The sequence below is a fragment of the Oscarella lobularis genome, chromosome 3 (assembly GCF_947507565.1).
Source record: "Oscarella lobularis chromosome 3, ooOscLobu1.1, whole genome shotgun sequence".
Taxonomy (NCBI): Eukaryota; Metazoa; Porifera; class Homoscleromorpha; order Homosclerophorida; family Oscarellidae; genus Oscarella; species Oscarella lobularis.
The window spans coordinates 3,094,324-3,120,080 of NC_089177.1; the positions used below are offsets into that span (position 1 = coordinate 3,094,324).

Consider the following 25,757-nt stretch of genomic DNA (forward strand, 5'->3'; position numbering starts at 1 on the left):
CACAGAATTCAGTTCTGGCTAGGTGGGGGAAGTCTAACGGACGGAACCCTGGAGGTCGTCGGCGTTGGGAAAGCCTCAGTCATGTCAACATCAAACGTGCTCAGTCGGTTGCCAATCCTTGCTGAAGCTGTAAGGTGCAGTGGACGGGCGTCGCGCGAGTTCTTCTCGCGGCGCGCGATTGGCACTGGAAAAGTCATAAAAGGTCCGTTGGATTTCATATATTGAGAAAAACAGTATAAGAGAAGAACAGAGAGACAGGGAACAACAGCAAAGGACGAAAAACAACAACAGCTAAAACATAAATACATACAAGGGAGGGGTTAATGGGTATTGGAATTGCAGCGTGTTGGATGGCTTGGGTCGCGAAGCCTGGCGTACCGCGATAATACCGAGTGGGCGTCAGGCTCAGATCAGTTCACTTTCCTGCCAAAGAAACGTGTGGGGGGCCCAGTGTCTCGTGGCTGTTTCTCACTCGGCTTAGTGACCTATAGCCTAAGATGACCTGACTTTCCAGAACCTCATCATAGCACGTTGTTGACTATATGACTGTGTGTGGACTCACGTTCGGCGGCTTCTCTCAATCCGGTAGTCCCGCTTCCTCTTAAGCGAAGGACTATGGCCCCATGGGTCGCGGTGCAACGAGGTCGGGGGGACGGTGTGGGAGAGCCGTTCTCGATCCTAGGCCGCACCGTCGTGGTTGAGCCTATGATGCCACGGCTCGCTCTCAAATATTTTTGGGCTACCAAGCGTTCGAACCTCCACGCGGTGTAGCCTGGATTGCGCCAATACGAACGCAGGACAACAAGGTACGTACACGGATAGATCGAAAAGAGATTATTTTTTTGTTTTTTAGGCTCTTTAGTCGACTGATGAGGGAGAAAGCTAGAATGAACCGAAGAGGCCACTCCCACCGAGACGATCGGAGCCTAACGAAGGCATTCGACGAGTTATTAGTGTAGTTCGAAGGTAGAAGATAGTGAGCGCATGTTGCACAGTTCGCGACGATTCGCAAAAGACGCAAATAAATAAATATATGCATCCATGATGCCGTGCGATTGACTACGCATGCTTCAAAATCTAACATGGCGCAGTCGAACCCCGTTTGGACGATTAACGGGAAATCGATCGACTCGTTGCGCGTCGTCGACCTAAAGGAGCAATTGAAGCAACGAAATCTTCCATGCACGGGCATAAAAGACGTGCTGAAGACCCGCCTAAAGAGCGTAGGCGACGATTCCGCACGGGAAACTCGAAATTCCCATTGGCTCACGCTAGGCATTGGAAGCGGAGCGCGCTCCAAGTTGCGACGTCGCGGAAACCAAACCCGACGAGCCCGCAACGGTAAGAACGCGACAAGCCACGTGGACGCGAAGCTCCAAGGCGCGCTATTGCTATTCCAGACGGAGGACGCCTCCGACGGTCGAGTAAAGGCCGATACGAGCGCTACGACGCCCGAAAATTCGATCGATCAAAGCGAGGAGACGCGATCCGGTGCGAAAAGAACGATACGGGCTCTGTCGGAGACGGAGAGAGAAGTCGCCGAAATGGAATTGGATTATACGGAGATGAAGGACGACGGGACGATCGGCGGACGAAAAGGACGAGGTGGAGACGGGAGCGCGGATAGCGTTGCGGTAAGGCGCGTTGAAACACGTGGAAAATTAATAAATAGTTTATCATTTTTTTTTCCTAGAAACGTGAGTCCAGGAAGCGAAAGATTGTAATTCGTATGTTGGGATACCTGTTTGGGGGCGTTTCGTTTCGGTTTGTAGTTTGCCGGTCTAGGGTCTGGTTCGCAGTCGAAAGAGGGCGATGCTTCGACGGGAGATGGTCTGAAAAAGAAGCGAGGGTGGAACGTCAACAAGCCATCGACAACGGCGTCGATTCCAATAAGTACAGACATCCTCAAGGTGGGGATTTTTTCTTCTTCTTCTTTAGATGCCTGCTATAAACGACCACTGGCTCTTTTTCTTTCAGGAGATTATCCCAGCTGATATTTCGTCTCAGGAACAAACTGCTCTATCCGCCGATAGCGACGACGAAGAGAATGACAGCCGAGCTCTCAGATTCTCCGGCGAACGACCGACGGACTTGAGAGCGAGAGTGCCGATTCTGCCGCCACCCAAAACCGAAACCAGTATGAAATGTTTTCATATTTCTATACTCTCTGACTTTTAATTGAGGTGGTGGTGCTCGACTGTCTGCTCTTGCTATCAGCGAGGCGATTGCCAGTTCTCAGCCCGAGCAGCGTCAACCGCCGTCGCCGGCTCGAAATCCTCTATCGACGATTATTCACGTGACGAACTTGGTTCGTCCGTTTACCATTCCCCAGATAAAGGAACTGCTTAGTCAGAAAGCGGCGCTGAAAGACTTCTGGATGGACAAAATCAAATCCAATTGCTATGCTCTGGTGAGAAGAAGAGAGTGGCTCTAGTTGGGTCCCTATTTTTTTTCTGATTCTGTCCTCGCCCTCCCTAGTACGCCACTGATGACGACGCAGAGGCATCTAGAGAGAATCTCCACAAGCTCAAATGGCCCAATACGAGCCCCAAGTTTCTTTCCGTGGATTATGCTACGTTAGAGGAAGTGAGAGTGGCGCTTGCTAGTGCGACGTTGCTCAGCAGTTGGCCTTTTTTTTCTTTTGCAGTTCAATAGTGTACGTGGTATTGTGACGAAGCCGAAGCCGCCTGTTCAAGCGGAGACGACTGCTGACGACAGTGCCAGTATTAAAAAGGAAGAGGGGAGCTCCAGTGTGCCGGCGGAAGCAGCAGTTGCTCGTGAGTGATGATCACTGGCACACTGCCGATTGTGAACTACCGCTGTTTTCGATGTGTAGCGGACAATGGGGCTGAGACGATGACGGAGATAGCGAAAGTTGACGTGCCGACGGCGGCGAAACTGCTCGACGATCTGTTCAAGAAGACAAAGACGCAACCGGCTCTGTATTGGTTACCTCTCACAGACGACGAAGTGAGCACTTCTCTATAGATTCTTCCGAGAGAAAAAAACTGTCTTTCCTGAAGGTAAAAGAAAAATTGAAGAAACAACAAAAGGAACAGGAGCGAGAGCGGGGCAAAGAACGAAGTCAACGTGATATAGATCAGCAGCGCTATAGAGATAGGTATAGAGGAGATAGGCGATATCATCGATCGAGGTCAAGAAGTGCAGAACGCACTCGGCGGCGATGATCGAAGTAGATCAGAACGTTCAAGGGTCATAAATTGACTGTTGTGCTTATGTTACGAAAGGAGGCTGTTTGATTCAGTTTGATTCGAGGTTTAGGACGAAGTGGTAATTTTATCGTTGTACTCTTAAGTAATTGTCTTACGTTTTGGGCAACGCGGCGACTTTGACTTTTCGACAGCTACGGAGACGCGTCCATGTCTAGTCGTCCCTTTCTTGACGCTGCAACTGAGTGTAAGAGCGATTCGATGTCCGACTTTTGCTTATGCCTGAAATCAAAAATCAGAGCGACAGGAATTTCGAATTAATTATTTCATTCACTTGTAAAAGATGTCGAGCTGATCCTTTTTCCTCCTTACCGCATTGCGTAGTCGTTTGATTTCTGCTTGGTAGCGACGAAGGTTTTCCTGATACTCTCTGTCCCTCTCATTTGAGCTGAAAAGTATTTTTTGAAAACGACTCTAGAAGGGTAGGACTACTCACTCTAGTTTCGCTTCTTCAAGTCTCCTACTGGCCTGCATCTGGAGCGACTACGTTGTCCAGTCAATCATCTCAAGTCAAAGGCAGCAAAAGTTTTCTTACCTCCAATTTCTGTCGAACTTCATTGACGCGAACGTCGCTCTCTATCATTTTACGCACAGCTTCATCGTGAGCCTGTCTGTGACCGTCCGCCTAATGATGGCATTAATACTCACAGAACAAACAACTCCAGCCAGGGGTCACCTTTTCAAGAGCAAGGTCTCTTTCCATCTGAGCCTTCTCCGCCTAAAATCTAGCTGGTACTACCACCAAGCGAAGGCTCTCGTAAAAGTACCGCAAGCATGGCCTTCTGAACAAGGCCTGTAGCAGACGAGCCTTTTTCCTTGTACGACCGAAGTCGATCTCGCAACAACACGATGACCTTTTTCTGTTTTCTAGATTAAATACAGAATTTTATTTAGGGATGTGATTAAATATGAACGCACTTTTGAGAATGCGTCAGCGTTTCTATTTGCGTTTCAAGACGAAGAACGTCGGCTTCGGAGTCTGCGAGAGACGAAATGATGATTCGAAGGTTACAGTTCGTTTCATACCAGCCAGGCGTACGCTCAAAGCGTTTTTCTCTTTATTGACTGCCTGTTCTCGGAGAAGATAAGGAACCAGACTGATCTCACTTGCTATATAGACTCACTTCAAGACGCTCTCTAACATTCACACTCTCCATTCGAAATTGTTGTTCTAATTCTGCAGCAACTCTGGATATACCCTAATTTTACAAACACGTATCCACGCATATTTTGCAGACCTGCTGCATTCTTCTAGCGACGTCCGATGCTCCTCCACAGACATTCTGCTAAGACTGTCTTCTTTGATACGATTGCACTCTTCTCGCAATGCCCTATTCTCTCTCTCCAACTCTTTCACGCGAGCCTCGAGCTTGCATGTGCCTTCGTCAGCTAGAGAAATCTTCTCCTTCAGTGTAACGGCTGTCATGGGCGAGTGTACGAATCTTAATTAAATTTCTTCTTTGCCTGCGTACCTTCAGCGTCTTGAGCTGCGATTTGGGCGGCAAATTTTCTTTTCTCCGCTTCCTGCTGCTCGATGAGCAGCGAGTTTTCCTCGAGAACAAGCTTGGTCTGTTCCTGAATTTTCAACCTTGGACGTAATTATTTGCTGTGAACGCGAAAGGCACAGCATTGCGATGTCTCACCATTCATTTCTGCTCAGAGGGTTAGCCGACTTGATCTCTTGGATTGTCTGACCAGATTCACGCTAACATTGCGTTGTTGACTCCTTTGAGTAGACATACCTTTTTCAGCGTTTCGTTTTCGTGTTTTTTATCAGCCATCTGTCGTTTGCACTGCTCCAAGTACTCCTGAAAAAAACGTTTCAAGAAGCGGAGGGTAACAAGACGTCAAATGCGACTTCGTATGAGGAAAGAATAGCTTCTTTTTCGTGCAATTTTTCGTCGTAAGCTCTCAGTAAAGGATTCAGTTCATTGACATTCTAGACAGAGAAATAAGCAACTACGTACACATGACAGGAGCATAAAGACGCACCACTTCCGACGAAAAGGACTCTCCAACGGCTGTCTACTCAAGGTCTCAATAAAGAACATAAAATACCATTCGCGAAGATACGCACCCGCTCGGAAAGTCCTCGGACTTGATAACGACTAAGTTCAACATTCAGTCGACGAACTAAATTATTTACATGGGCATCTAAAGAAGCAGGCGGACTCGGCTACAAGCGAGACAAACCTGCGTCCTTCAGTTTCACATTCTCTTTCCCCAGAAGATCGCATTGCTTTTGCGCCAGCAGCAAGGCCCCACCTAATACGAGTGTCATCGTCATACAGAGGCTCTTGGTGCCGCGCTCACCGTCCTCGCTCACGGATGCAGCAAGACTTTTCAATCGATCATTATCTCGCTGCAACTCGACAACAAACTCCTGAAGACCGGCCAGTCGTGCTCTGTAGTCATCAGACGGAGGAGAAAGAGACAGGCCCTCCTCCTTGACCGCCATCGCCGGCGCCGACTCGCTTTGAGTCTCGACGCGAAGAAGCGGTAGAGCTCGAACAAACGAATGCGAGTCTTGCGACGGCTGCTCCAGACGATTTAAAAACGACGGCGATTCCGAATACGACCGCGGTACAAACGACGCCCTGACTGAAGAGGACGCCACAAGCGGAGTGCTGTGAGGACGAGTCGTCTGCATATACAAATCCGGCCCAGTGGAGGATTTCACTTTTTCATACGACGACGGCGGTATGTGATCATACGTCGACAAGCGTCGCCGATCCGGAGGCGGCGGAAAATGATTCGATTCGTTAAAGAGAACTCGATTGTACTCCTCATCGCCTGATGGAACGATTTCTCCCTCCGATATCGCTCCGGGGGGAGATAGTTGACGCCGTTGCGATGCTCCGATGTCCGGCGACGAACCGGGAAAGACCGACGTGTCCGTTACGGGATCGAGGATGGAATCGTTTTCCGGTTCGAGTTCGTGATAGTGAGCCAATTCGGCTGCCGTGGCGGGGCTGTCTGAAGACGAGTCTTTTTCGACGACGAAACTGCGTCCCTTTCGAACGAGTGCCAGTCTCTTGGGACTCTTAGTATTTGACGTCGTTTTTGGTAGATTTTTTGGATGTAATTTGCGTTGATCTGGCGAGGAGTCGATAGCTGAAGTGCTGGACTCTACTTCGTCAATTTTTCCCTTTCCCTTTCTGCTTTTGTTCACTTTTGCGTAGGGTGGCGAAGCCTTTCGCTCCCTTGCGTCTTTAGACGGTGTTGGACTTCGCATTCGCGGTCGTACGTCGATTACGTTGAGATGTTTAGCTCCTCGTGCGCGATTCGGCTTCTGAAGCGTTCTGTCGCCGCCGTCTGGTGTTGATCGCACGATGGAATAGCCGGGATCGGTTTGATTGCTCGTCGTATCGCCTTCTTGTCTGACTTGGAGCTCATCTGGCTCATGCGACGGCTCTTCGATCTATTAGAAACTTCCACGCTCTTTTTTTGTGCGCGCGTTTTCGCTTTCTACCTTGCTGGGAGACTTCTTCTTCCTCTTGAAGAACTTCTTGACGGTCTGCATTTGTTGTTATGATTGTTATCCGGGTGTGTGTGTTGTTCGCAACGTCAACGTAAAGCATGCACACGCGCACAATTACCTGGCCCACGAAAAAAAGAATTTCTAACTTCCTGTGTGGTCCCCAGCTCCAATTTACGTTGTTTCAGTATGCAGTACGTCTAACACAAATATGCATCTACTTACTGTATGCAACAATAAAACGTTAGTCTCCGTTCTTGCTATTTGCCTTGCCTTTCGGCGCAGACTTCGTACGACCTGCATCAGAGGAGAACTCTTAGCACTAAACTTCGCACGCTAGCGTCGGTTTATACACTTACTCTGAGCAGACGAACGTATAATTATTCGTCTGCCTCTGGGAACATTTGAGGCTCCTACAAAGCAACTCAAAACCGATTCTATCTCAAAACAATAGACATTCTAACCGCCGGATGGCTGCTGCGTTTGACCGTCATTGGTTCCGTCTGCTTTAGATTCGCTTTGATCAATTTTAGACTGTTCTTGGGTAGCCCTTATTCCCAACTCAGCTTCCTCTTCCGGCTCGTTAAACAATGCAATATCATCTGACTCCTCGGGAAACTCTTCTCCGAGACCCGGCGGTTCCACGGAGCCCACGGGATCTTCCTTACCACCTGCAGAAGAGAATAAGAAAACGAAATTTCATTCGAAGGAAGTTACCATCGGTGGTGGCATCGTCTTGCGATTTATCCTCAACATTCCTACAAACACGGCAATTGATCAATTAGCCAATCAAAACAAACTACACTTATACTCTGCTTCTGCTTCGGTTGGTGCCATTTCACCACTGTCTACGACGTTATCTCCTTCGCTGGCACGGTCAGTTTCTTCCACCATCTCAACATCTTCGACAACAACTTGAATTGGCGGTTTAGCGTCTCCGGAATCCGCCTCAGCATCAATTTCTATAACGTCGTCGCCTTCGTCTATTGGAACGGCTGTCAATTCCACTTGCTCTTCTTGACCAGCGTCTGAGACAAAAAAGATGAGACCGACCACAAATTCAATTCTAAAATTCTACCTTTTGGATCCGCATCTTCTTCTTGACCGGTGCGCAACTCAATACAGGTTTCGTCCATCCCCATTCCTTGAAGATCGTTGTACATTGCCATTGGTCAACTACGTTTATTATATACTCACCTGACTGGGTTACGATGCCTGGAGTTCCTCGAGGTCCGTCGCCGACGCCACTACTTTCGCTCTGCGAGCTTGTAGTAGAAGGAAAGCGCAGCGGAAGGCTCACTTGAGGAGAACTGCGTCGAAAAGAAGCTAATCGAGCTAGAAGATCGGGGGAAAAAAGTTCGACGTACGCTATCATTTGAGCAAATCCGCTCGCTTCGTCGTTGCGTGCGGGAGGATTGAGTACAGGCGTATGCGGCACGGTAGAGTCTTCTGACTCGTCGTAGTGCATGCTGGGGTGCTGTAAAGATATCGAAATGTTCAGACACGAAATGAAAGAAAGGGACTGCCTAAGCCTTACCCCCGCAAAAGAAAATCGTTGCAATTCAGATCGAGCCTTTTGCAGTCTCGATTCCCCTCCACTAGGACGAGAAAACGCTTGCGCGACCGACAAAGACGAAGACGACGACGACGACGGAGGCGGCGCTGGTGGCTCAGAAGAGGCAGGCTCCTAAAAATCCACGTCCTCTAAAAGGCAGAAAAAAAGAGTCGCGCCGTACTTTCTGCTCTCCTTCAATTGACTGAGAGCCAGACTCTTTTTGCGAGGCATCCGGCTCCTCCGGCTCCTGACTCTCAACAGGCGCGTCGTCGAGGTCACCCTCCTCGCCGCTGCCAACGATCTCCGTTCGCTTCGTGTCGTCCTGGCTTTGTCCGCCTTCAACGACGGCTTCCTGGACGTCTAAAACAAAATCCCCATTTTCTTTTCACTTCATGTTGCGATCTCGCAAAATCTACCCATTTTTTCGCTGTCTACCGGATCGGCTGGATCTACGGCACTCGTTTCCCGAGGAACTTCTTCGCTTGATTCGCACGTGGCCGTAGCTTCTACTGACTGTCGTGGAGCGCTGGAAACGTCCGTTGAGCTGACCTCGGTTTCCTGCGGCTGTTCAGACACTTCGTCGCTCTCCGTTACCTTGACCTTCTTGCTAGATGGACCGTCGTCTTCCGACGCTACAATTGAAGACAACGTCTCGTCTTCCCGCGGTCGTTTCGTTGACAGAGCGACAGCGGGGCTCGGCGCGCGACTATTAGGTCCACTACGCAGCTCCCCTTCTTCCGCGTCGCCTTCGCCGACTGCAGGAGTCGGCGCTTCCGTCGGCGCTTCCGTTGACGGAACAGCCACCGTCGTAGCAGCCGCCACATTTTCGCCACCCCCGCCGCTAGGCAGAGACCTATTTTCCGCCGGCACCGCGTCGGGTGCGGGACCGGAAGCGGCGGCACTTTCGCTCGAGCCGCTCGTCCCAGCGGCACCGACATCCGGCATAGGAAGCGATGAAGACGTGCCGACGGCAGTCGGTAGGACGGCCGCCGTCGGCGTGGGCCCCGCCAAAACGGCCGGAATCGGTTTCACGGTCGCCGTCGGCATCGGCTGGGTTGACGCGACGGTCGGAATTACGTTCGCCGTCACCGGAGTGACGACGTTCGAACTCTGATTGGCAACGGCGGCGACTTGAGGCTTCGTCGTCGGCGCCGTCTCCTTCATTCGTCCGCGCTTCTGCAACAGTTGACGATCCTGCTTGAGCTTCTGATTCAACAAGGTGCCGTATTTTTCCTGCATTTCTTTCAGTTCGGTTTTTCCCTGCTGCACTTGTTGCTCTAGTTTCGCGACTTTCGCTTCGTACTGCTGTTTAAGGAGATCGTCGCGCAACGATTGTTCTTCGTCCGTTGCCGCCGCTGCCGTTGCCACGGATGAGCCGCTCTCTTTCAACGCCTTCACTTCCGCAGCCAATTTCTCCTTTTGACCTTTTCCCCACAAAATCAAAAGAATGCACAAGCACTAGGTGAATTTTACTTGTCAATGTCTTCATTCTCTCCGCCGTTCTTTTCATGACGTTTTGCGCTCTTTTTAGCTTCTCCTCCTTGTCGGCAACGATTCCCTAAATCAAACATTTTCGCTGCGTCAGCTGGAGAGAAGGCGTCTATCGCATACAGCCTGATCCTTGTTTTCCTTTTTCTGCTCTTCCACTTCCTTCGTTAGACTTTCAATTTTGCCTTCGAGTGCCGTCGTCTTTTCCTGCAGCGATTCGTCAACCTGAACGAGAGAAATTGCTCGTTCGCGACGCACGAAACTTCGTATGTAATACCTGAACGACTTTTTTCTGCTCTTCGAGCCGTTTTTCCGCCTGTTCGAGATCAGTTTTCGCCTTTTCGAATTGAGACCTGTACTTCCGTCCGATGTTTCTCAACTACAGGAAAAGCCTTGTTATATCCGACTTGCCCGCTTCGCTTTTTTTCCCCGTTTCACCGATTGCACTGTCTTCGTTTTCTCTTCCATTTCTCGCGCCTTTGCTTCGAGATCTTTGCGCACCTCCTCAGCAGCAGCCCTGCATTCCAATGTCCAAAAAAATGACACGCAAAAAATAAGTCTTTGGCTCGCCTACTTTGAAGCAACAGATTCGTCTGTTGCGCGACGAAACGCACGACTACAAGTTCAATTCCAACATCGATTCAGGAGACACCTAGACACAAGCTTACCCCATATCTTCCAATTCGCCTTCCATTGACTTTAGCTGACCGCTGAAAAACCCATATGAGAGGCTCTAAGCAAACGAGCGCGTTCTTGTACCTTGCAGCTGCCAACTCCTTTTCCAGCTCGGCAATTTTGCTACCACTCTTCTCTCGGTGCTCGCTAAAATCGAAAAAATTACCTCATCCTCGGATCACGTGGAGAGTATGTGAAATCATACAGCAAATCCCTGTACTCTTCCGGATCGACGCGATTGCATTGTTCGATCAGGTGATTCGTCCTCGCCGTCCACCTGGCAATCTGCGAATACGTCAATACAAAATCGTTCACCGGACCGTCACGTTATTACACACCTCGTTCTTCAACGCCGTCTTTTCGGCCAAGAGAAGGTCGCGCTGAGCAATCAGCGCCTTGTTTGACTCCGTCAGCGGACTGATTTCTCCTTCCAGCTGCTTTATCTGAGGACAAAGGGGTAGTGCCCCCCGCCACTCCCTTGGGCCATCGGTATGCGTTAGTTACCTTTTCCTTGAGTTCGTCGATCTGCTTTGCCAGAACGTTCTTCTCTTCTCTCAGGACTTTGTTTGACTCCATGAAGACGTTTAGGTTGTTGACCTGCGAGCAAACAAAGGGAAGTCTCTGAAAGTGAAATTGTTGGACGACGAAGATCCCCACCTTGTCCATGACATCAGCATGCTGTTGTGCAGTCATAGCAGAAACCTGTAAGAGCAATGTACGTCAATTTTTTAACAAATAGTCTCTCCTACACGTACCTCGCTTTTTTCTTTTTCGTCGCCTAACGCTTTTCTCGTTTCTTCCAACTGTTGTTCCACGTGACTGTACCTCTGCTTGTAACTGTGAAAACCTGATTACTTCGCTTTCTTTACTGAAACAAAATTTTTACCGAACGCAGTCCGCTTCAATGACTTCCCACCTCGTTTCGGCGATTTCTTTCTCTCGCCTCAAAAATCTGAACAAAGAATATTAGAAAAAATTCGCTAAAAGTCTCAAGAAGTACCTGATAACATCCCACAATTCGCTCGCACTGCGCTGACCATGATCCTTCGACTGCCCTTCAGTCAGATCGCCCGATAAGATGCCAGTAAGAGCAACGGCCGATCCACCAGGCTTAGCAAGTGCCAGTCTGTGGCTTAGCTACGCAAGCAACTATCGTAGCACAAAAAAACGAAAAAATTCGGATAGAACAAACTTCCTCTCCTTGAGAATGCAATATTTCATTCTGCTTCAGCAGGTCTTGGACGCGACTTTCGAGATCTCCCTTTGCCTCCTCGGCAGTTTTGATTTGAGCCGCGTAAGTGGCAGCACTTTCTGCGTGCTTCAGCTGCTCTTCTTTCAACTTCTGCGCGCAAACGTCCTTGTCACGCTGAGCCTTTCTCAACTATTCAACCAAACGCGTAGAAAGTCTTATAATCAGGATTTGCACGCACTCACCTCCTCCTTCACTGTTTGGTGTAACTGAACATCCTTTGAATGCAACAGCAACTCCTTTTCATACTTATCCTGAGCCTAAAGAAACAATGAAACAAAGAATCAATGAGTAACGAATCTTTTATCAAAGCCAATAGCAGACACCTCCTGAGCTCTGGCCAACGTTGCTTGATACTCGGCATTAGCTGCCATTTCGGACTCCGCAGCACGCTCCTTTGCGGCAATCGCCTCCGACAACTCATTTTTGAGCTTCGCGATGGTTTGACGCAAATCCTGCAGCTGAGTCGAAAAAATTAGTCAATAGGCAATAATAGATTTCTCCATTCGTTACCTGTTCTTGTGATCTCTTCTGAAGAGCGTCCATTTCCGTCTCAACGTCTGCTTTCGCTTGGAATGCCTTTTCCATCTCGTCTTGAATAGCTGACTCCTTGTCTTTGAGGGCCTTTAGTCGTTCGTCCATTTGATGCTGAAGCTCAACATTGACGCTGTTGGCAACTTGGAGGGACTCCTCATTAGCGAGACTCAACGCTTTGTAATCGTCCGCTTGGCGTTGAAGCTGATCGACTCGCCCTTTCAACCCTTACAGGAGAGAGAAGTGAGACGAGAAGAGACACGTTGAAGCAAATCGACGTACCATCGTTCTGGTCCTGTAACGTTTTTATCTGATTTCTCAATTCCAGCAGAGGCCGTTCACTTTCGTCTGTATCGTCGCCTGAGCTCGTGAGCTGCGAAATTCGTTGCTTCGCCGCTTCGAGTGACTTCGAGAGCTCTTTCACCTGAAAATGGAGCCGCGTAAAGAGACAGTCACAACGTTTTCCACATTACTTTTTCTTCGGCCTCTATTTTCAAAGTTTCCGCTGATTGATGATCCTTCAAGGCGCTCTGCAACTTCTCCGAAATCCTCTTCAATTCGTCGTCAGAATGCTGAAGCCGTTTCTATAACATAATGCGTGATTTCTGTCGTAATTCTTCGATTTAAAGTCTATCTACCTGAAGCGACAATGATAAGTCCGTGTATCGTTGTCGTTCGACGGTCGCTTCCCTTCTCACTTCCGCTAGTTCCTGCTCCAAGCTTTCAATCCGAGAAGAAAGCTTTGTCTGAGTGAGAATATCGTTCTTTTCTAAATTTGCCTAAAGCACAGAGACCGTATAATCAAACCTTTCCCTCCACTCGTTTTTCTCGCTTACCTGAAGAGTTTGAAGATTTCCTAGCAAAACATTCTGGCCTTTTCGCTCTTTCATAAGGTCTTCATTCAATTGAAGTAGCCTTCCTTCAGATGACTTCAGTTGATCTCGTTCTAGTTTCAACATTCCCTGCATGTGCTACAAAAGAAAACGACACCTCACTGCAAGTATTTCTATCCGCGTCAAAATTCCACGTACCTCCGCTTTCACGCACTTTTCCTGTATCGTTGCCAATTCCTGGCCGGAGATAATGCAAAGTGTCACAGCTCGTCATTTTAAGGTAGAAACTGATCACCTGTCTCGATTTTTCTAAGGCAGTTTCCAGTTTTGACTGAACGTCGGTCAAGTTCTGGTTTCTTTCTTGCAGAATGTTAAGCTCCCTCGTTCGCGATTCCATGTGAACGTTCAACATTTCGGCCTTCTCCTTGCTGAACTCCAACTACGTACAAAGTCAAGTGAGAATCGCACAGAAACGTCTCGTGCGCTCCTTGAACCTGAGAACTAAGTTTCACTTTCTCCGATTCCAACTTTGAAGCCTTGTCGCGTAGCTCTTCAATACGACTCTCCATCAGCCTGCAAAAGATGTCAAAAATCCAAACCGCGACTCGGTACACCTTTTGCGCACTTGGCATTTTTGAACGTTTCCGTTCGATACAATTCAAATTCTTTTTGAAGAACTTCCGTCGCATCGTCTCCTCCGCCCAAACTCTTTGATGGCGAGCTCGACAGGATAGAAACGTCGGCAGTTTTCGTCGGACTTTTACCACCCTGAGCCAAAACGCGGTACATGTCTCTCTGTCGAACAACGGCCTCCACCTATAAAAAGAGATGACAGCCAACTCTCTCCCAACATTAAAATTAAACCAGTACCATATCCTCTTGTCTCTTTCGAGCAGCTTTCAATTCGTTTAAGTCGGCGAGAGCCTGGTCAAGTTGATTCTTGAGCTCAGCAACCCTACAACGGGGGGAGGGGGATATTTCCTCAAGCTGACGTTTTCAGAGCTCGTTCTATTTACCGTGAATCGGCCTGAATTCGCTCCTCGTTTTCTTGCTGTTCACTCAGCTTTCGAACGACCGAAAGCAATTCCAAATTTACCTGCTGCAATTCGTCGATATTCCTAAAAAAGAAATCGTCTACGTTCACTGTCTTCTCAAAGACGCGATACCCACTTGAACGTGACGAGTCTCTCAGAAATGACTTGCGAAGAGCTGGATACGTCCGCAAGATTTTGACCCGAAGCCAATGCGGCGGCATCGTCAGTCGACGAGCCAAGCCCCCCGCGAATTTCCTCGCACTCCCTCAACAGAGTCCGAACCTACGAAAAGAAAAAAAAAAACAATTAATTATCGGAAGAATAAAGTAGTACAGTAAGCGAAACCGCGCACCTGTTGCTTGAGATCTTCAACTTGCTGTCGTAACGCGGCGTCGGACTTTTTCAGGTCGCTGCACAATCTTTCGCTGCTGAACGCCTTGGTTCGTTGTCTTTCAATTTCCTGCAGAAAGAAATTTTTTAACAATATAAACGAAAAGAGATGAAGCGACGCACTTCCGTCGCTTCACCGAGTTTCTTTGATATATAGTCATTCATCGTTAGCGTTTCTTCAAAGCGCTTTCGCTGTTCTTGCAACATCGGCGCTTTCGTTTTCAATTCCTAGAAAATGACGATGTCATTTCAAAAAAAGTCAAATCAATTCTACGAATACCCTCAAAATGAGATCCATTTCTTTTCTCAGCTCCTTGTTTTCCTCTTGCTCTTTGGTAAGCGCCTCCTTTGCATCAACGTAACTCGAATAGATCTAAATAAAAATAAAAAACACGTAGTGCTGCAACGTAATGATAAATAACGATAAGGCGTGCGCGTACCTGAGTTAACGTCATTCCGGACTTGAGCCGCGCACTAGACGCAGCCGCAGACGGATAGACCTCGCGAAGGGTTTTCTCTGACAACGAATGGCCTAGAAATACAACAGTGAACTAAAATTTCCGTACAGAGTCGCACAAGCCTAGCTACAGTACTACTAGCCAGTCAAATGCGTCTCCACATATATAAGTGTCTTACTGCGAGCTTCTTCTAATTTTTCTTCCAGTTCTTTGACTTTGGTTTCTGGAATTGTTCGCACGTTAAATGAGCAAAAACATTTCTAGTTGGAGATTATTTACCTAGGAGTCCTGCTCTTGCTGCTAGCGCTTCTTTCTCCTCTTCCAATTCGGCTTGATCTAAAAATCACGCATGCCAAACAGAATCCTTTTTGCACTCGAGTCGTCTCACATTTGTTTCCTCTATCTACAGTCACTTGCAATTCTTCGACGGCCGTCAGCATCTCCTGAACTCGTCCATCCAACTCCTCGGACGATTTCTACACAAAGAAATTACTAAATCAATTTTTGACAACTTTCATGACATCTACCTGATACAACGCAGTCAGCTTTGATTGAGCAGCCAGTTCATTATTATGGTGCTCATCGGACGCCATTTTCTCGTCTCTCACCTAAATGACAACGTCATCCCCTAGAAACGGAATCACTTGTCTTCACACCTCCTTCAATTTGTTCAAATACACATCCAATTTGGCCTCCAGTTCACGATTCACTTTCTGCGTCTCTTGAACAATTGCATCGAGTCTTCCAACCTAAATTTCGCGCATGCAATACCAATCAGAGCATCTGCTCGTCTCTTTGTACCTCTTGTTCTTTGGCACTCAACTGCACTCTGAGATCAACTCTATCCGAAGCCTAGAAATGGCAAATACACCGTATAATAGACCGGTACCATATGGTATTCTGACAACTGTTCACTTACTCCTTCATGTCGCATGCTGACCATTTCATTTGATTTTGCTCTCAGCTGTGACTGGAGCCATTCGTTCTGCGAGGTGAGCAATTCTTTTTCCTCTGCCAGTCTCTGTTCTTTGAACTGCACACGCCAAAAAAAAGATAAAGATGCGTCAGATACTCATTAGAACACGTTTTTTTCTTTATTTGGCTTGCTTTAGAAAGCGTTTCCTTGCTTTGTATTTCTCCCAGTTGAAGCTGAAAATAATCCCATAAAAAGTGTCCAAATCCACACGAAACTAATATACCATTGCATCGTTCTTTGCTTTGTTTGCCTTTGCGAGACGCGCCGACATATCGTTCCATTCCTCTAAAGAAAAACGATGCATTTTATCTCTTGATCCAATCGAATCGACTTACCATCCAACTTGGCGATGACGTCATTCTTTTTCTCCAATATGACAATCAATTCCTGTCGACCCTCTTCTGACTTTTCCAGTTTTTCAACCAGTTCATTCTGAAAAAGCGGCAAATGTGTGAAGCAAACTCTCAAACTATTTATCCCCTATTACTTTTTCTCGAGAAGTCAAGTCTCTTGCAGACGACAAGTGATTTAGACGCTCGTTCAAGTCGCGTAGTACAGAATCTACAGAAAAAGTTTAATCTCGCATGACATTCCTGAAATGTTTGTCACCTTTTTCGGAAATATTTTCCCTCAATTTCGCATTTTCCGTCTCGTGCAACTTGAGCCGTTCTCCGACCGATCGTAGCTCTTTTTCCACTCGGTGGAACTTATTTTCTAATTGCACATGTCTCAGAGGGCCTCTCTCCGTTCCCCACCTGCTTTCTACCTGCAGCCAGAGCAAGCATGTCCTTGGCCGAATTCGATTCTTGCAAAGCGCGCGATGCCACGTCGATTCGGCGATCGTACGCCTCCACGACACGCGCAAATACGTTTCCCATGTCCTGGCTTTCAAGCAGCGTCCAAGCTGCCGCGATTCGATTGCTCGCAATGCCGCTGGTCTCCGCCAGGGCAGCGACAACCGACTCGCGTTCCGCCATGTTTGTTTGAGGAACCCCGTATGCGACAACTCGAAAATTGAAGGATTTCATGGCTTCGAAGCTGAGCCAAGTGACGCTATCGGAGTCTTTTCGTTACGTTGCTTGAACTAAGTTTGTAGAACTTCCAAACGTTCACTCGAATGTGGTATCTGATCGACGGACGGGGTCAGGTCGTCGGTCGCCTCGCTTCTATGCTATCCGGCGTTCTCCAAGGCAAAATTAAACCGATCTATCATCCTGCCAGTAAGAGATGGACTTCATCGAAAGGATGAACGATTTGATTGACGTCTACTAGCGGACATCGGTGATCATGTGGTCGTCATCAATACCGGAGACGTCGTCTTCACAGGTCGAAAATGGGAGAAGAAGCTATACAGACACCATACAGGGTATCTGTACACCTAAATTTTGCACGTATGTGTTATATGACCTATGTTGCTTTACAGTTATCCTGGTGGATTGAAAGAAATTGTAGCCGAAAAGCTGCACAACAAAGATGAGACTATGGTGACAAAAGACAATTTAGTCTTCAAAATTTTTATTTACCATTTTCTTAGGTGCTGCGTAAAGCCGTCTATGGCATGCTGCCTAAGAACAACCTGCGAAAGAAGAGAATGAGGAGGCTACATCTGTTTCCAACTGACGTATGTCCACAGCGGTGTTTTTTTTCACTTTCTGAGTGTCCTTTAGATTCATCCTTATCAGTTGAATATCACCGCAACTCTCGAAGGGCCTTGTCTTTCGCTAAAAAGACTTGAAGACTACACCAAGGAAGAAATAGAAAACTACCCAAAACTTTTTGACACTAGCCATCTACTAAAGCTAGATTTAGAAATGGATTCCTATACTTAGAGCTAATCTAAAGAAAAGTTCAGAAGCAAGTCATTCAGTTAATTAATAGCCTCTGGTGGCCACTTGAGTAGTTTGACGAGCTCTCCTTTGGGTCTTGCATATGGTCCATAGATGTCCACGTGATATGATCGATTGGCTGCCCGCCAGCCAATTTCCTTTGACGTTGTGGTAGGAAATGGAAGGCTTTTTGACACGTTTGCGGGAGCCAGAGGAGGAAGTTTGAGAGTCTCGGTATCGTGCTTGATCTTTTCTGCCGCCTTCCTGGGAGAATGAAGCTGACTGTATTTAAAATTTATCTAAAGGCAGATCAATTGATTATAGATTAGACGAGTCTAATTAAATATTGCCTTTTTGTATTCGCACGAAAGGAATCCCCAATTTTTAGGCCATAAATTTCCAGCTATTTTCTCGCGCTCAATGTGATCTTTCCTATATAAGCATAACTGTAGTCATGTCCCGACAGCCAAGGAGAAGACCCACACCATATTTGATCCATGTGAGCAATATTTCCTCCGGCTTTTTGCCTGTAGCTCATAGTTGCAGAAGCAGTAAACAAATGGCGCTGCTTAGCGCTGGCGACACGCTCCGCCTACAAAACCGCGCATGTCTCTCACATCGTAGCGTGCGTCTGATACATCGCAATTATGCTCAAAAATAATACAGTTTCTTTCTTTCCCTCTATATGCTATCGTAAAGCAAAATTTGTTCTATCTAGGTCCACAGAATAATTTCGCTTTCCTCTGTAGAACTTTAGAACTACAAAAATGAAATTAATGAGCATACTTAGACCAAGAGATAATGCCAAAGCAATCGTAGTTTTATTAGAAGCTCTAAAAGCGAGTGTCAAAAAAATATCTTTAGACATTGGTAGATGTTACCTATTAGAACTCTCCGCCGTATTGTCTGGCAGCTTACTGGTCGGCAAGGCTGCATCAACCACGTCACAAGCGTCTCCTTTCCATCCCTAAGAGAAGCTCATCAAGTCTTATTCCAATGTGTTCCAGGTACGTACCTCGCTGCAATTGCATTCTCCTGTTGTTGGTAAACAAGTGCTATGAAAAGAGCACTCTGGACACCTAAAATGCAAAACAGTAGCAAGCTTAAGATCCAAAGTTTCATTTTTCTTGCCTTTCAAGACACTCCTTGCCGTACCACCCTGTCGGACAAAGTACATCACAGTGAGGCCCAGTCCAGCCAGCCATGCAACTGCAGCTGCCAGTGTATGGGCTACAGTGATCGTAATGAGTACAAGGACATGACTGATTGCAGCCTATCCCATAGAACCCACGCGAACAAGCTAAGGAAAGAATAATCAATGTTTATCTGATGTCGCAGCACAAGAGCAATACTTTGGGAACACCATTTGCCCGTGTATCCAGCAACGAAGCATTCACATTCTTCAGCGTCGGTTCGACATGTTCCTCTTCCGTTGCAGAATTTGTCCGAGCAGCTAACGTTGAGGCAAGCGTCTCCGCCCCACGGCGCAGTGCAGTGACAACGACCCAAGTGGCACGTGCCTCGTCCATTGCAGTCAGGCGGACTGCACTGAGGCATGCGAGCACACACAACCGTGGACACTTTGCGAGCGCAACGATACAAGGAAGGATAACTGAAACTAAAGATAAAAAATTGCTGTAAAAAATGGGCAAAACTCTAACCATTGATCCGACGGATAATTGACAAGAGTCCCATTAAGAACAGTCGTAGCGGATCCTCCACCATCAAGATTGATGGCATTCACGAGTCCACGTCGAACAAGAAAGTCAGCAAAGGTATGGAGATCAACCCTAAGAGAAATAATAACGTAATCAATAATAATACTAAGCAGCCACCTGGTACTTGTTCTATAAATGTCTATTATCACTGAATGATTTAAATATAATCAATCATGCAACCTGGCACCCTCCGTACGGCGCTCACCCTCTCTTATCCGTCTGACCATCAATCTGAACAAAGACGACCTGCCCATTCGCATTGTGTCCAATCGCCGTCCGAGCCGAAACGACCTCGACAAATCGTTTCATCGTGCCCGTGCCCTCGTTGTCGGCCGACTCGGCCTTCACGCTCTCGTCGACGTAGTTGGCGCCGCGTCGCACGAGCCAAACGACGCCGGATATCAATTGGGAAAATCGATTCAATTCCGTATCGTTCACGTAGCCGGTGACGAGTGCGCCGTCGTCGCGACGAACGCCAAAAACGGCGTTCGGCGCGTCGTTCGACGTGCGAACGACTCGCCCGTTCGAGACGAGACCGCCGAGACATTGGCCCGAGCGCACGCGAAAAAAGCCGGCGTTCATCGCGACGAGACATCCGTTCGCTCGACGCGCCGTCTCTTCGACCGTAGCTCGTATAGGCCACGAGGACGAATCGCCGCAACCGCCCTCGCGACCGCCCGGTTCGAGAACGGAGAGAGTTCGATCTGGGAGATTTATTGTGCTCATGCGACCCATTATTGGCGGCGATCCCGGCCGTTGGGAGGCGTCGTCTATGATGATTTCGGTACGCGAGAGCGGATCTGATTCGTCGTTCGATGGTCGATGCTCTTCGTACGTGAGGGATCCCCACGGGGGAGCCTGGATGTCGCGAACGCGCCTGTAGCCGTGGCTTGGTCCGTGACGATTATCTCCGTACGGCGTTAGCACATCTTCGGCGGCTACGATCGCCAAAAGAGCCAAGACAAGCAGCAGCATACATACAGTGTTTACACGTGATTATTTGTGCCACGTGATGCTCTATTCACACCCCGGATAGGCGATGAACTCCGTCGCCGAGGTGAAGCAGGAGAGGTAGAAACGCGTCGTTTCGCGAGACTTTTTAAAACTTGTAGCGATCTATTAGGTTCTCTCTTCTTCTTTTGGAACCGGGCGAAATCTATTTTGAAGACTACAGCGCGATTTACTATCCGGCCGGCCTGGCTGACGTCAAAAAGTAGCCCGGAGAATAAACAGACTAGTCGTTTGTAGCGGAAAACTCTACAGAAAGCAAAAAGGAAGATTGAAACTCTGCTCCAAATCGCTCATTTTCGATCCACACGAATCGGCGTGTCCAATCCTAAAGGCGAGCCTCTTCTCAATTTCTCCGCGATACCCCCAATACATCATTCTATTCTAGCTGAATTTTCGCGATGTACGAAGCATTCAGAAGACAACCGAGAAACTTCTGCTTCGGTTTTTTGAATATCTAATAATTTAGTGGTATTTGTCTTCTATTGATTCTTTAGTGTCGATGCTAAGGGCGGAGTCATGTCTGTTTCGGCGTTGCAGGTAGGGTGCGTGCTGGTGCCGACGTGTGGGAGACAATGGGCTTTTTTTCTTTCTAGGTCATCGAGATGAAGGAGAACAATGTGATTGGGCCATACGTCTTCAAAAAAGTCGACCGCGACTACTTCTTCTCGCTGACCTATGTCAACCTTCAAGACGTACTTCCTCACGTTCAGCAGGTGATGACGATTCTTTGCCGGTGTCCCCAGAGCTGATTGGTCGTCTAAACTAGGTCCACAAAGCCACTACTCTAAATGTTGTCGATCAAATGGCAATGGTAATCAATGTATAATACAAAGAAAGAATTCTCTTATGTATCCATTAAGATATCGAGTATTGTGCGGGCCAGACAAGCGATGGTCTCCTTCAATGCTAGCTGGTAAGTATGCAATCATTTTATAAATAGTTCACATGCTATTGCCAGGTTGGAGTCTCTTTATGAGAAAATCTCAGTTGAAATGACCGGTTAGAAGCACGATGACAGGTTTCGCGTTGAGACGTGGACGAGGCCTTTTAGGAGAGCGAGTTACGCCATTGGTAGCCAATCCGGGTCGAATTGTTGTAACGACGGCGAATTTGTATTTTCAGCCATTCAATAAGCAACCTGTACTTAGGCGATGCTTCTAATTAAACAGTTCTCGCAAATTGTTCTTCTTTTAGGACGTTATACTAAAAATTAGTCTTGCCAGCATAGAGAGAGTTGTAAAGCGTCGCTATCTGTTGCGACAAGTGGTTCGACTCTTTATTTGCTGCCAATGAAACGTGTCTTGGTAGTCCGTTGTCTCAGGGGATCGAAATCTTCTATGCGGAAGGAAAGAGCTTGCTGCTCGTGTTCGCCTTGCCTTCAGACAGGGAGTACTTCTACAACCAGCTTCTCCTTCTTCCCGGTCGGTAGAGAGGCACACACCACGCGAGTCTCATTTTTTCAATTTTTTTCAGATGTGCACCTTCAGGACACAGGTCAGGAGAACATGACTCTTCGATGGCAAAATGGCACGATAACGAATTATGATTACCTGATGTATTTGAACAGGTTAAGACTCGGCACGGCTTCAATAGACGTGTTGTTTAATTTTTTTCATATTATATTATAGCATGGCCGATCGTAGTGTTAATGACCTGACTCAGTATCCGGTCTTTCCTTGGATTATAGCTGACTACACTAGTCCAGAACTGGGTACAGTCAAAGCCCTGTACTACTACTACTGTTCCCTCCCTATTGAAGATTTCTTGCAGATCTTGAAAAGGAGTCAACGTTTAGGGACTTGAGTAAACCGATAGGCGCATTGACTGAAGAAAGACTAGCTCGATATCAAGTGTTTACACAGACGGCAAAAGCTAATCTATTGGTCACCGCTCTTTCTTCTCTAGAAACGATATGCAGAGATGACTGAACCAAAGTTTCTATACGGATCTCATTATTCGACTCCCGGCTACGTCTTATTTTATCTTGTTCGAACAGGTAGTGTTGTTCGAAATCTGTACGATGATTTTCACGCGTCTTCTTCTTCAGTACCCGAGCACGTTCTTTGTCTACACAGCGGCAAGTTTGATCATGCTGATCGAATGTTTAATAGGTGCTGCAGCCGATGATAAGTATTTTTAGTGTGATGACGACCTTTGCTTCTTTTCTTGTAGTATATCCGATACATGGGAAAATTGCTTAGGTGGAAACGCAGATGTAAAGGAAGTGAGTAAAAAGCGCAAGGTTCAATTCGGCAATAATCAATTCTCCGTAGCTTATACCGGAGTTCTTCTGTTCACCTGGCGACTTTCTCCTGAACAAATTGGCAAGCCAACAACAATAGGGAGGAGGTTTTCTGAAGTCAGCTTCTATTACTCTTGCAGGATCTCGATTTGGGGATAAGGCAAGATCGAACTAAAGTTCATAACGTTCAGCTTCCTCCGTGGGCCAAAGGTGAAGTGCATCGTGCACATTCGAACCGCGGTGTTGTAATCACAGATGATGATGCTAGATCCCGAAGACATGACAAAGAAATTTCGAGAAGCTTTGGAATGTCCTTTCGTATCTGCGCGCATTCACCACTGGATAGACTTGATATTCGGCTACAAACAGCGAGGAAGAGAAGCAATCAAAGCAAACAATTGTCTGTTGGATACTTTGCGAAGTAGCTTAGAGTGAGTAAAAGTGTCTTGTTTCTAGTATTTTATCATTTGACGTACGAAGGAGCCGTTGACCTCGACAGGTAAATCGACGTTCTATGTTTTTTTAACTATCCTTAGAGACTCCTCTTTCCCTGTTAGAATAAAAGACCCCGCTGAGAAAGCTGCTTTGGAGGCTCAAATTCTCGAATTCGGCCAAACTCCGAAACAGCTCTTTACCCAGCCGCATCCTCAACGAAAAACGACGAATGAATCTTTGGCTGCGATGGAAACGTCTGCGGAGCTGCCAGGTAGTTTTTGAAAGATAAGGGGGGGAAAACGTTCGTCATCGTGCAGTGGTAGAGAAAGACTTGGAGAATATAAAGTCTTGGTGCCAGTTGAAAAATCTGAAGAAGTCGTGCAGCCTCAAAGTTCACAGAGAGTAAAGATGTTATAGCGCTCGGCTTTCAGTATGCACACGCTGTTATACAGAGCTTTGACTGATGTCGGGTTTTCTAAAGACAGTCAGTGGATCTTTTCCGTTTCACAAGGTCTGCTTTCCAAGTCAATTCTATAGGAGTCTCATCTTTCGTCGTTTCTAGATTCCTGTTTGAAAATGTCTTCCGCCAAAGATCTCCAGCTCAACAGAAGCGTCAGTTTCTCGGGCTTGGTAAGACGGGAGACGATCGCTCGAATTCAAAAAAATCACGCCTGTTTTCAAAGGCACTGTCTTCGTGCGTGGTAATGCCCGATTCAAAGACACTACTCATAGGATCCTGGGATAACAACATGTAGGACTTGATATGTAGTCTTGTATTTGCTATACGTTTGATTTCAGCTACATTTATTCCGTTGAGTACGGTCGAGTGTTGGATTCCCTTGTTGGGCACGACGATGCTGGTCTGTTTTTATTCCAAAGCGCGTGTAGGGGATTTGAATCTTATGTACTTAGTGACGAGCGTCTGCTGGAAGAACGGTCTGATGCTGACGTCGTCTTGGGACTCTTCCGTGAAGGTGTGGGATTACACGCCCGAGAGCGGTGGAAAGAAAGGCCCTCCTCCCTCTCAGAGAGTCAGCTAGCTTTGCTTTGTCTGCTGACATTTTTTTGAATTGTTTTATTTGCAGGCTGAGTTGGAACACGAGACTGGAGTAAAAAATTTTCTAATCAAGTTATTTACTGGTACATGTTTTGTTCGCCTAGGTTAATTGTCTGGACTTTGACCCCGGTTCAATGCAGGCTGTAGCCGGAATGGCAGACGGTCTCATATTTATTCCAAATCTAATATCTAATGCAATGCGGTCTTTAGGATCCCTAATTTTGTGGAGTATCAATGATCAGATGATAATCGGTCAACATTCCAGTAAGGACAATTAAACACTGTAGTCAATTTCTCTAACCAACTTGTAGTACACTCTGACGGAGGGATCAAAGCAGTTCGATTTAGCCCAGGTTCTAAGAAACCCCCCAAACAATTGTGATACATATAGGTTATCACTCCCTTACAACACTAGATGGACAAACCGTCCTCTCAGTCGGCGCCGACCAATACATGAAAGTCCTCGACGTCAAAACGGGGACCGAAGTCTATTCCAAGCAGTTCAAGGAAGGACTACGGTAAGCAAAGGCCTTCAAAAAATCCTTTCAGAAGCGAGCCTTGCTCGGCGCGTAGTTGCCTCGCGTGGAACAACGAAGTCGTATTAGCCGGCGGCGAGTCGGGAAATCTTCACGTGTGGGACATGGTGAACGTGGAATCGCTCGCGTCGCTAAGAGGCCACCAAGGTACGTGAGGACACAGAGGGGGAGACGTCTTTATTTTCGTTTCTCGTAACGTTCGTATGCATGCTCTAGGCCCAATCACTTGCCTAGCCGTTTCGCCAGACGGAAATTACGTAGTGACGGGCAGCGAGGACAAAAGTCTGACTCTATGGGCAGTCGAGTAAAACTCTAAAACTAATCTAATGTAAATTCGTCGGGACTTTTCTTTTTTTTTCGTGGAGGACGGGTAAAAGGCCATATGGGGAGGTGTATTTCATTCATTTCATTTATACAGTAGTCGATGTCGACGCTTCCAGTCGTTTACAGTTGTGTAGTCGCCAGAAATTCTTTGATTTTCTGCAGAAGATCTCTCTTGACTTCGTCGGGCACGAGAGCTATATAGGACGAGAGAGAGAGAGAGTCAGCCCTAACGTTCGTCGTCGTCGTGACGTCATATACCGCGGCCTTTTGGGGTGATTTCCGCAACGAGATCGTCGACGGAGACGTGATCGAGGCCTTTCTGCCTCACAATATCTGTGCACGAGATCGTTGCTATAGTGCTTTAGCCTAGAGAATCTTCCTGCCTTTGCAGTAGGCTTTCAGTTGATCTCTCCAACCGCACTCCATCAGCTTCATTCTTAGCATCTCCATCAGCCTATGTTCGAACGCTAGACTATTGCGCTGCTGGAGCGCGACGTTCTACCGTTCTTTCTCGCCCGATTCGACGAGCTTCTGATTGATTTGGCTTCTGATTTGAGCGTCGCGAAGTCGTCTCTCGCTGCGAAGACTAAATAGCAGCTAGGAGACGAACAAACGGCCTCGAAAACGACGTTCCTTACTCCGTCATTAGCGAAACACTTTCTTTTCTCTCGCGAGTCGCGACTTGTTGTACCAAGTGCGCTAGCTGCT

General features: G+C 47.3%; 8 protein-coding genes and 1 long non-coding RNA gene across 10 annotated transcripts; 4 read left to right on the top strand and 5 right to left on the bottom strand.

Annotated features, from left to right (window-relative positions):
• Window positions 1-756: 756 nt before the first annotated feature.
• LOC136184639 (uncharacterized) lies at window positions 757-1,045 on the top strand. The gene is made up of 2 exons (XR_010669403.1): window positions 757-806; window positions 854-1,045. It is a non-coding gene; the product is annotated as an uncharacterized lncRNA (long non-coding RNA).
• A 29-nt stretch (window positions 1,046-1,074) lies between these two features.
• On the top strand, window positions 1,075-3,327 carry LOC136185131 (apoptotic chromatin condensation inducer in the nucleus-like). The gene is made up of 11 exons (XM_065972199.1): window positions 1,075-1,223; window positions 1,276-1,341; window positions 1,401-1,634; window positions 1,694-1,727; window positions 1,786-1,910; window positions 1,978-2,137; window positions 2,184-2,410; window positions 2,479-2,586; window positions 2,648-2,777; window positions 2,837-2,970; window positions 3,024-3,327. Exons 1-11 carry the CDS (start codon window positions 1,083-1,085, stop codon window positions 3,186-3,188), a joined length of 1,524 nt encoding a protein of 507 aa, XP_065828271.1. The 5' UTR covers window positions 1,075-1,082; the 3' UTR covers window positions 3,189-3,327.
• On the bottom strand, window positions 1,703-6,773 carry LOC136185129 (centrosomal protein of 89 kDa-like). 2 transcript variants are annotated; one of them, XM_065972197.1, is made up of 20 exons: window positions 6,703-6,773; window positions 5,544-6,651; window positions 5,424-5,495; window positions 5,308-5,363; window positions 5,223-5,255; window positions 5,089-5,169; window positions 4,973-5,038; window positions 4,874-4,920; window positions 4,703-4,818; window positions 4,469-4,649; window positions 4,355-4,418; window positions 4,257-4,299; window positions 4,149-4,209; window positions 3,998-4,097; window positions 3,907-3,948; window positions 3,766-3,855; window positions 3,667-3,713; window positions 3,505-3,618; window positions 3,329-3,452; window positions 1,703-3,017 (listed from the first exon to the last, which is right to left on the bottom strand). In XM_065972197.1, exons 1-19 carry the CDS (start codon window positions 6,751-6,753, stop codon window positions 3,365-3,367), a joined length of 2,460 nt encoding a protein of 819 aa, XP_065828269.1. In that variant the 5' UTR covers window positions 6,754-6,773; the 3' UTR covers window positions 1,703-3,017; window positions 3,329-3,364. The 2 variants fall into 2 exon arrangements, with proteins under 2 accessions (XP_065828269.1, XP_065828268.1); XM_065972196.1 differs by lacking the exon at window positions 1,703-3,017 and having other exon boundaries at window positions 3,221-3,452.
• LOC136185127 (nucleoprotein TPR-like) lies at window positions 6,774-16,892 on the bottom strand. The gene is made up of 57 exons (XM_065972194.1): window positions 16,667-16,892; window positions 16,510-16,614; window positions 16,388-16,461; window positions 16,236-16,332; window positions 16,124-16,185; window positions 16,032-16,073; window positions 15,844-15,957; window positions 15,726-15,776; window positions 15,581-15,673; window positions 15,452-15,532; window positions 15,313-15,400; window positions 15,204-15,260; window positions 15,103-15,147; window positions 14,907-14,998; window positions 14,747-14,839; window positions 14,590-14,694; window positions 14,429-14,536; window positions 14,213-14,358; window positions 14,059-14,160; window positions 13,913-13,997; window positions 13,668-13,858; window positions 13,537-13,615; window positions 13,338-13,481; window positions 13,241-13,279; window positions 13,046-13,180; window positions 12,848-12,988; window positions 12,683-12,793; window positions 12,492-12,633; window positions 12,189-12,436; window positions 12,002-12,136; window positions 11,861-11,935; window positions 11,619-11,807; window positions 11,427-11,563; window positions 11,313-11,378; window positions 11,182-11,263; window positions 11,084-11,128; window positions 10,931-11,023; window positions 10,765-10,869; window positions 10,632-10,711; window positions 10,511-10,573; window positions 10,420-10,461; window positions 10,326-10,367; window positions 10,190-10,268; window positions 10,029-10,130; window positions 9,875-9,976; window positions 9,737-9,821; window positions 8,680-9,687; window positions 8,445-8,623; window positions 8,246-8,395; window positions 8,076-8,185; window positions 7,906-8,018; window positions 7,787-7,852; window positions 7,520-7,736; window positions 7,426-7,466; window positions 7,173-7,379; window positions 7,068-7,121; window positions 6,774-7,005 (listed from the first exon to the last, which is right to left on the bottom strand). Exons 1-57 carry the CDS (start codon window positions 16,875-16,877, stop codon window positions 6,953-6,955), a joined length of 6,801 nt encoding a protein of 2,266 aa, XP_065828266.1. The 5' UTR covers window positions 16,878-16,892; the 3' UTR covers window positions 6,774-6,952.
• A 6-nt stretch (window positions 16,893-16,898) lies between these two features.
• Window positions 16,899-17,750, top strand: LOC136185134 (large ribosomal subunit protein uL13m-like). Its single transcript, XM_065972201.1, has 6 exons — window positions 16,899-16,947; window positions 16,997-17,120; window positions 17,173-17,266; window positions 17,324-17,384; window positions 17,435-17,521; window positions 17,568-17,750. Exons 1-6 carry the CDS (start codon window positions 16,927-16,929, stop codon window positions 17,727-17,729), a joined length of 549 nt encoding a protein of 182 aa, XP_065828273.1. The 5' UTR covers window positions 16,899-16,926; the 3' UTR covers window positions 17,730-17,750.
• On the bottom strand, window positions 17,656-18,315 carry LOC136185135 (ciliary microtubule inner protein 1-like). The gene is made up of 3 exons (XM_065972202.1): window positions 18,212-18,315; window positions 18,077-18,158; window positions 17,656-18,025 (listed from the first exon to the last, which is right to left on the bottom strand). Exons 1-3 carry the CDS (start codon window positions 18,262-18,264, stop codon window positions 17,768-17,770), a joined length of 393 nt encoding a protein of 130 aa, XP_065828274.1. The 5' UTR covers window positions 18,265-18,315; the 3' UTR covers window positions 17,656-17,767.
• Window positions 18,316-18,352: 37 nt separating this feature from the next.
• LOC136185130 (N-acetylglucosamine-1-phosphodiester alpha-N-acetylglucosaminidase-like) lies at window positions 18,353-20,431 on the bottom strand. Its single transcript, XM_065972198.1, has 7 exons — window positions 19,650-20,431; window positions 19,388-19,516; window positions 19,079-19,338; window positions 18,858-19,026; window positions 18,742-18,805; window positions 18,608-18,693; window positions 18,353-18,559 (listed from the first exon to the last, which is right to left on the bottom strand). Exons 1-7 carry the CDS (start codon window positions 20,417-20,419, stop codon window positions 18,415-18,417), a joined length of 1,623 nt encoding a protein of 540 aa, XP_065828270.1. The 5' UTR covers window positions 20,420-20,431; the 3' UTR covers window positions 18,353-18,414.
• Window positions 20,432-20,460: 29 nt separating this feature from the next.
• Window positions 20,461-25,150, top strand: LOC136185128 (protein FAN-like). The gene is made up of 36 exons (XM_065972195.1): window positions 20,461-20,515; window positions 20,568-20,657; window positions 20,708-20,786; window positions 20,841-20,896; window positions 20,950-20,992; window positions 21,049-21,168; window positions 21,222-21,266; window positions 21,316-21,368; window positions 21,414-21,454; window positions 21,507-21,595; window positions 21,650-21,721; window positions 21,777-21,876; window positions 21,929-22,022; window positions 22,084-22,166; window positions 22,226-22,305; window positions 22,361-22,451; window positions 22,503-22,566; window positions 22,628-22,679; window positions 22,729-22,779; window positions 22,838-22,907; window positions 22,966-23,097; window positions 23,154-23,196; window positions 23,255-23,403; window positions 23,456-23,534; window positions 23,585-23,643; window positions 23,695-23,762; window positions 23,816-23,883; window positions 23,931-23,992; window positions 24,045-24,163; window positions 24,218-24,241; window positions 24,294-24,351; window positions 24,400-24,453; window positions 24,501-24,542; window positions 24,605-24,707; window positions 24,763-24,872; window positions 24,942-25,150. Exons 1-36 carry the CDS (start codon window positions 20,484-20,486, stop codon window positions 25,031-25,033), a joined length of 2,667 nt encoding a protein of 888 aa, XP_065828267.1. The 5' UTR covers window positions 20,461-20,483; the 3' UTR covers window positions 25,034-25,150.
• Window positions 24,874-25,756, bottom strand: LOC136185136 (transcription and mRNA export factor ENY2-like). The gene is made up of 5 exons (XM_065972203.1): window positions 25,688-25,756; window positions 25,552-25,635; window positions 25,433-25,503; window positions 25,308-25,382; window positions 24,874-25,243 (listed from the first exon to the last, which is right to left on the bottom strand). Exons 1-5 carry the CDS (start codon window positions 25,693-25,695, stop codon window positions 25,170-25,172), a joined length of 312 nt encoding a protein of 103 aa, XP_065828275.1. The 5' UTR covers window positions 25,696-25,756; the 3' UTR covers window positions 24,874-25,169.
• Window position 25,757: the final 1 nt, after the last annotated feature.

Bases quoted from the DNA above. Each gene is read 5' to 3' on its own strand.
- LOC136185136 (XM_065972203.1), bottom strand. The intron at 25,504-25,551 runs GTAGAACGTCGC...GTTCGAACATAG, and splicing joins GAATCGGGCGAGAAAGAACG to GCTGATGGAGATGCTAAGAA. The intron at 25,244-25,307 runs GTATATGACGTC...CGTCCTATATAG, and splicing joins AATCACCCCAAAAGGCCGCG to CTCTCGTGCCCGACGAAGTC.
- LOC136185135 (XM_065972202.1), bottom strand. From the start codon at position 18,264: ATGAGCTACAGGCAAAAAGCCGGAGGAAATATTGCTCACATGGATCAA. The intron at 18,159-18,211 runs GTGTGGGTCTTC...ATGCTTATATAG, and splicing joins GCTCACATGGATCAAATATG to GAAAGATCACATTGAGCGCG. The intron at 18,026-18,076 runs GCAATATTTAAT...ATCTGCCTTTAG, and splicing joins TTTCGTGCGAATACAAAAAG to ATAAATTTTAAATACAGTCA.
- LOC136185130 (XM_065972198.1), bottom strand. From the start codon at position 20,419: ATGCTGCTGCTTGTCTTGGCTCTTTTGGCGATCGTAGCCGCCGAAGAT. The intron at 19,517-19,649 runs GTGAGCGCCGTA...TATTTCTCTTAG, and splicing joins GGTCAGACGGATAAGAGAGG to GGTTGATCTCCATACCTTTG. The intron at 19,339-19,387 runs GTTAGAGTTTTG...CTTTAGTTTCAG, and splicing joins AATTATCCGTCGGATCAATG to TTATCCTTCCTTGTATCGTT.
- LOC136185127 (XM_065972194.1), bottom strand. From the start codon at position 16,877: ATGGCGGAACGCGAGTCGGTTGTCGCTGCCCTGGCGGAGACCAGCGGC. The intron at 10,870-10,930 runs GTAACTAACGCA...CTTTGTCCTCAG, and splicing joins TCGACGAACTCAAGGAAAAG to ATAAAGCAGCTGGAAGGAGA. The intron at 7,380-7,425 runs GTAACTTCCTTC...TCTCTTCTGCAG, and splicing joins AGACGATGCCACCACCGATG to GTGGTAAGGAAGATCCCGTG.
- LOC136185131 (XM_065972199.1), top strand. From the start codon at position 1,083: ATGGCGCAGTCGAACCCCGTTTGGACGATTAACGGGAAATCGATCGAC. The intron at 1,911-1,977 runs GTGGGGATTTTT...TTTTTCTTTCAG, and splicing joins TAAGTACAGACATCCTCAAG to GAGATTATCCCAGCTGATAT. The intron at 2,587-2,647 runs GTGAGAGTGGCG...TTTCTTTTGCAG, and splicing joins ATTATGCTACGTTAGAGGAA to TTCAATAGTGTACGTGGTAT.
- LOC136185129 (XM_065972197.1), bottom strand. From the start codon at position 6,753: ATGCAGACCGTCAAGAAGTTCTTCAAGAGGAAGAAGAAGTCTCCCAGC. The intron at 5,256-5,307 runs GTGCGTATCTTC...GACCTTGAGTAG, and splicing joins TCCGAGGACTTTCCGAGCGG to ACAGCCGTTGGAGAGTCCTT. The intron at 3,453-3,504 runs GTGAATGAAATA...TTTTGATTTCAG, and splicing joins CAGCTCGACATCTTTTACAA to GCATAAGCAAAAGTCGGACA.
- LOC136185134 (XM_065972201.1), top strand. From the start codon at position 16,927: ATGGCTTCGAAGCTGAGCCAA. The intron at 17,385-17,434 runs GTGACAAAAGAC...CCATTTTCTTAG, and splicing joins ACAACAAAGATGAGACTATG to GTGCTGCGTAAAGCCGTCTA. The intron at 17,522-17,567 runs GTATGTCCACAG...AGTGTCCTTTAG, and splicing joins TACATCTGTTTCCAACTGAC to ATTCATCCTTATCAGTTGAA.
- LOC136185128 (XM_065972195.1), top strand. From the start codon at position 20,484: ATGAACTCCGTCGCCGAGGTGAAGCAGGAGAG. The intron at 21,877-21,928 runs GTCGGTAGAGAG...AATTTTTTTCAG, and splicing joins CCAGCTTCTCCTTCTTCCCG to ATGTGCACCTTCAGGACACA. The intron at 23,098-23,153 runs GTCTGTTGGATA...TCTTGTTTCTAG, and splicing joins AGCAATCAAAGCAAACAATT to TATTTTATCATTTGACGTAC.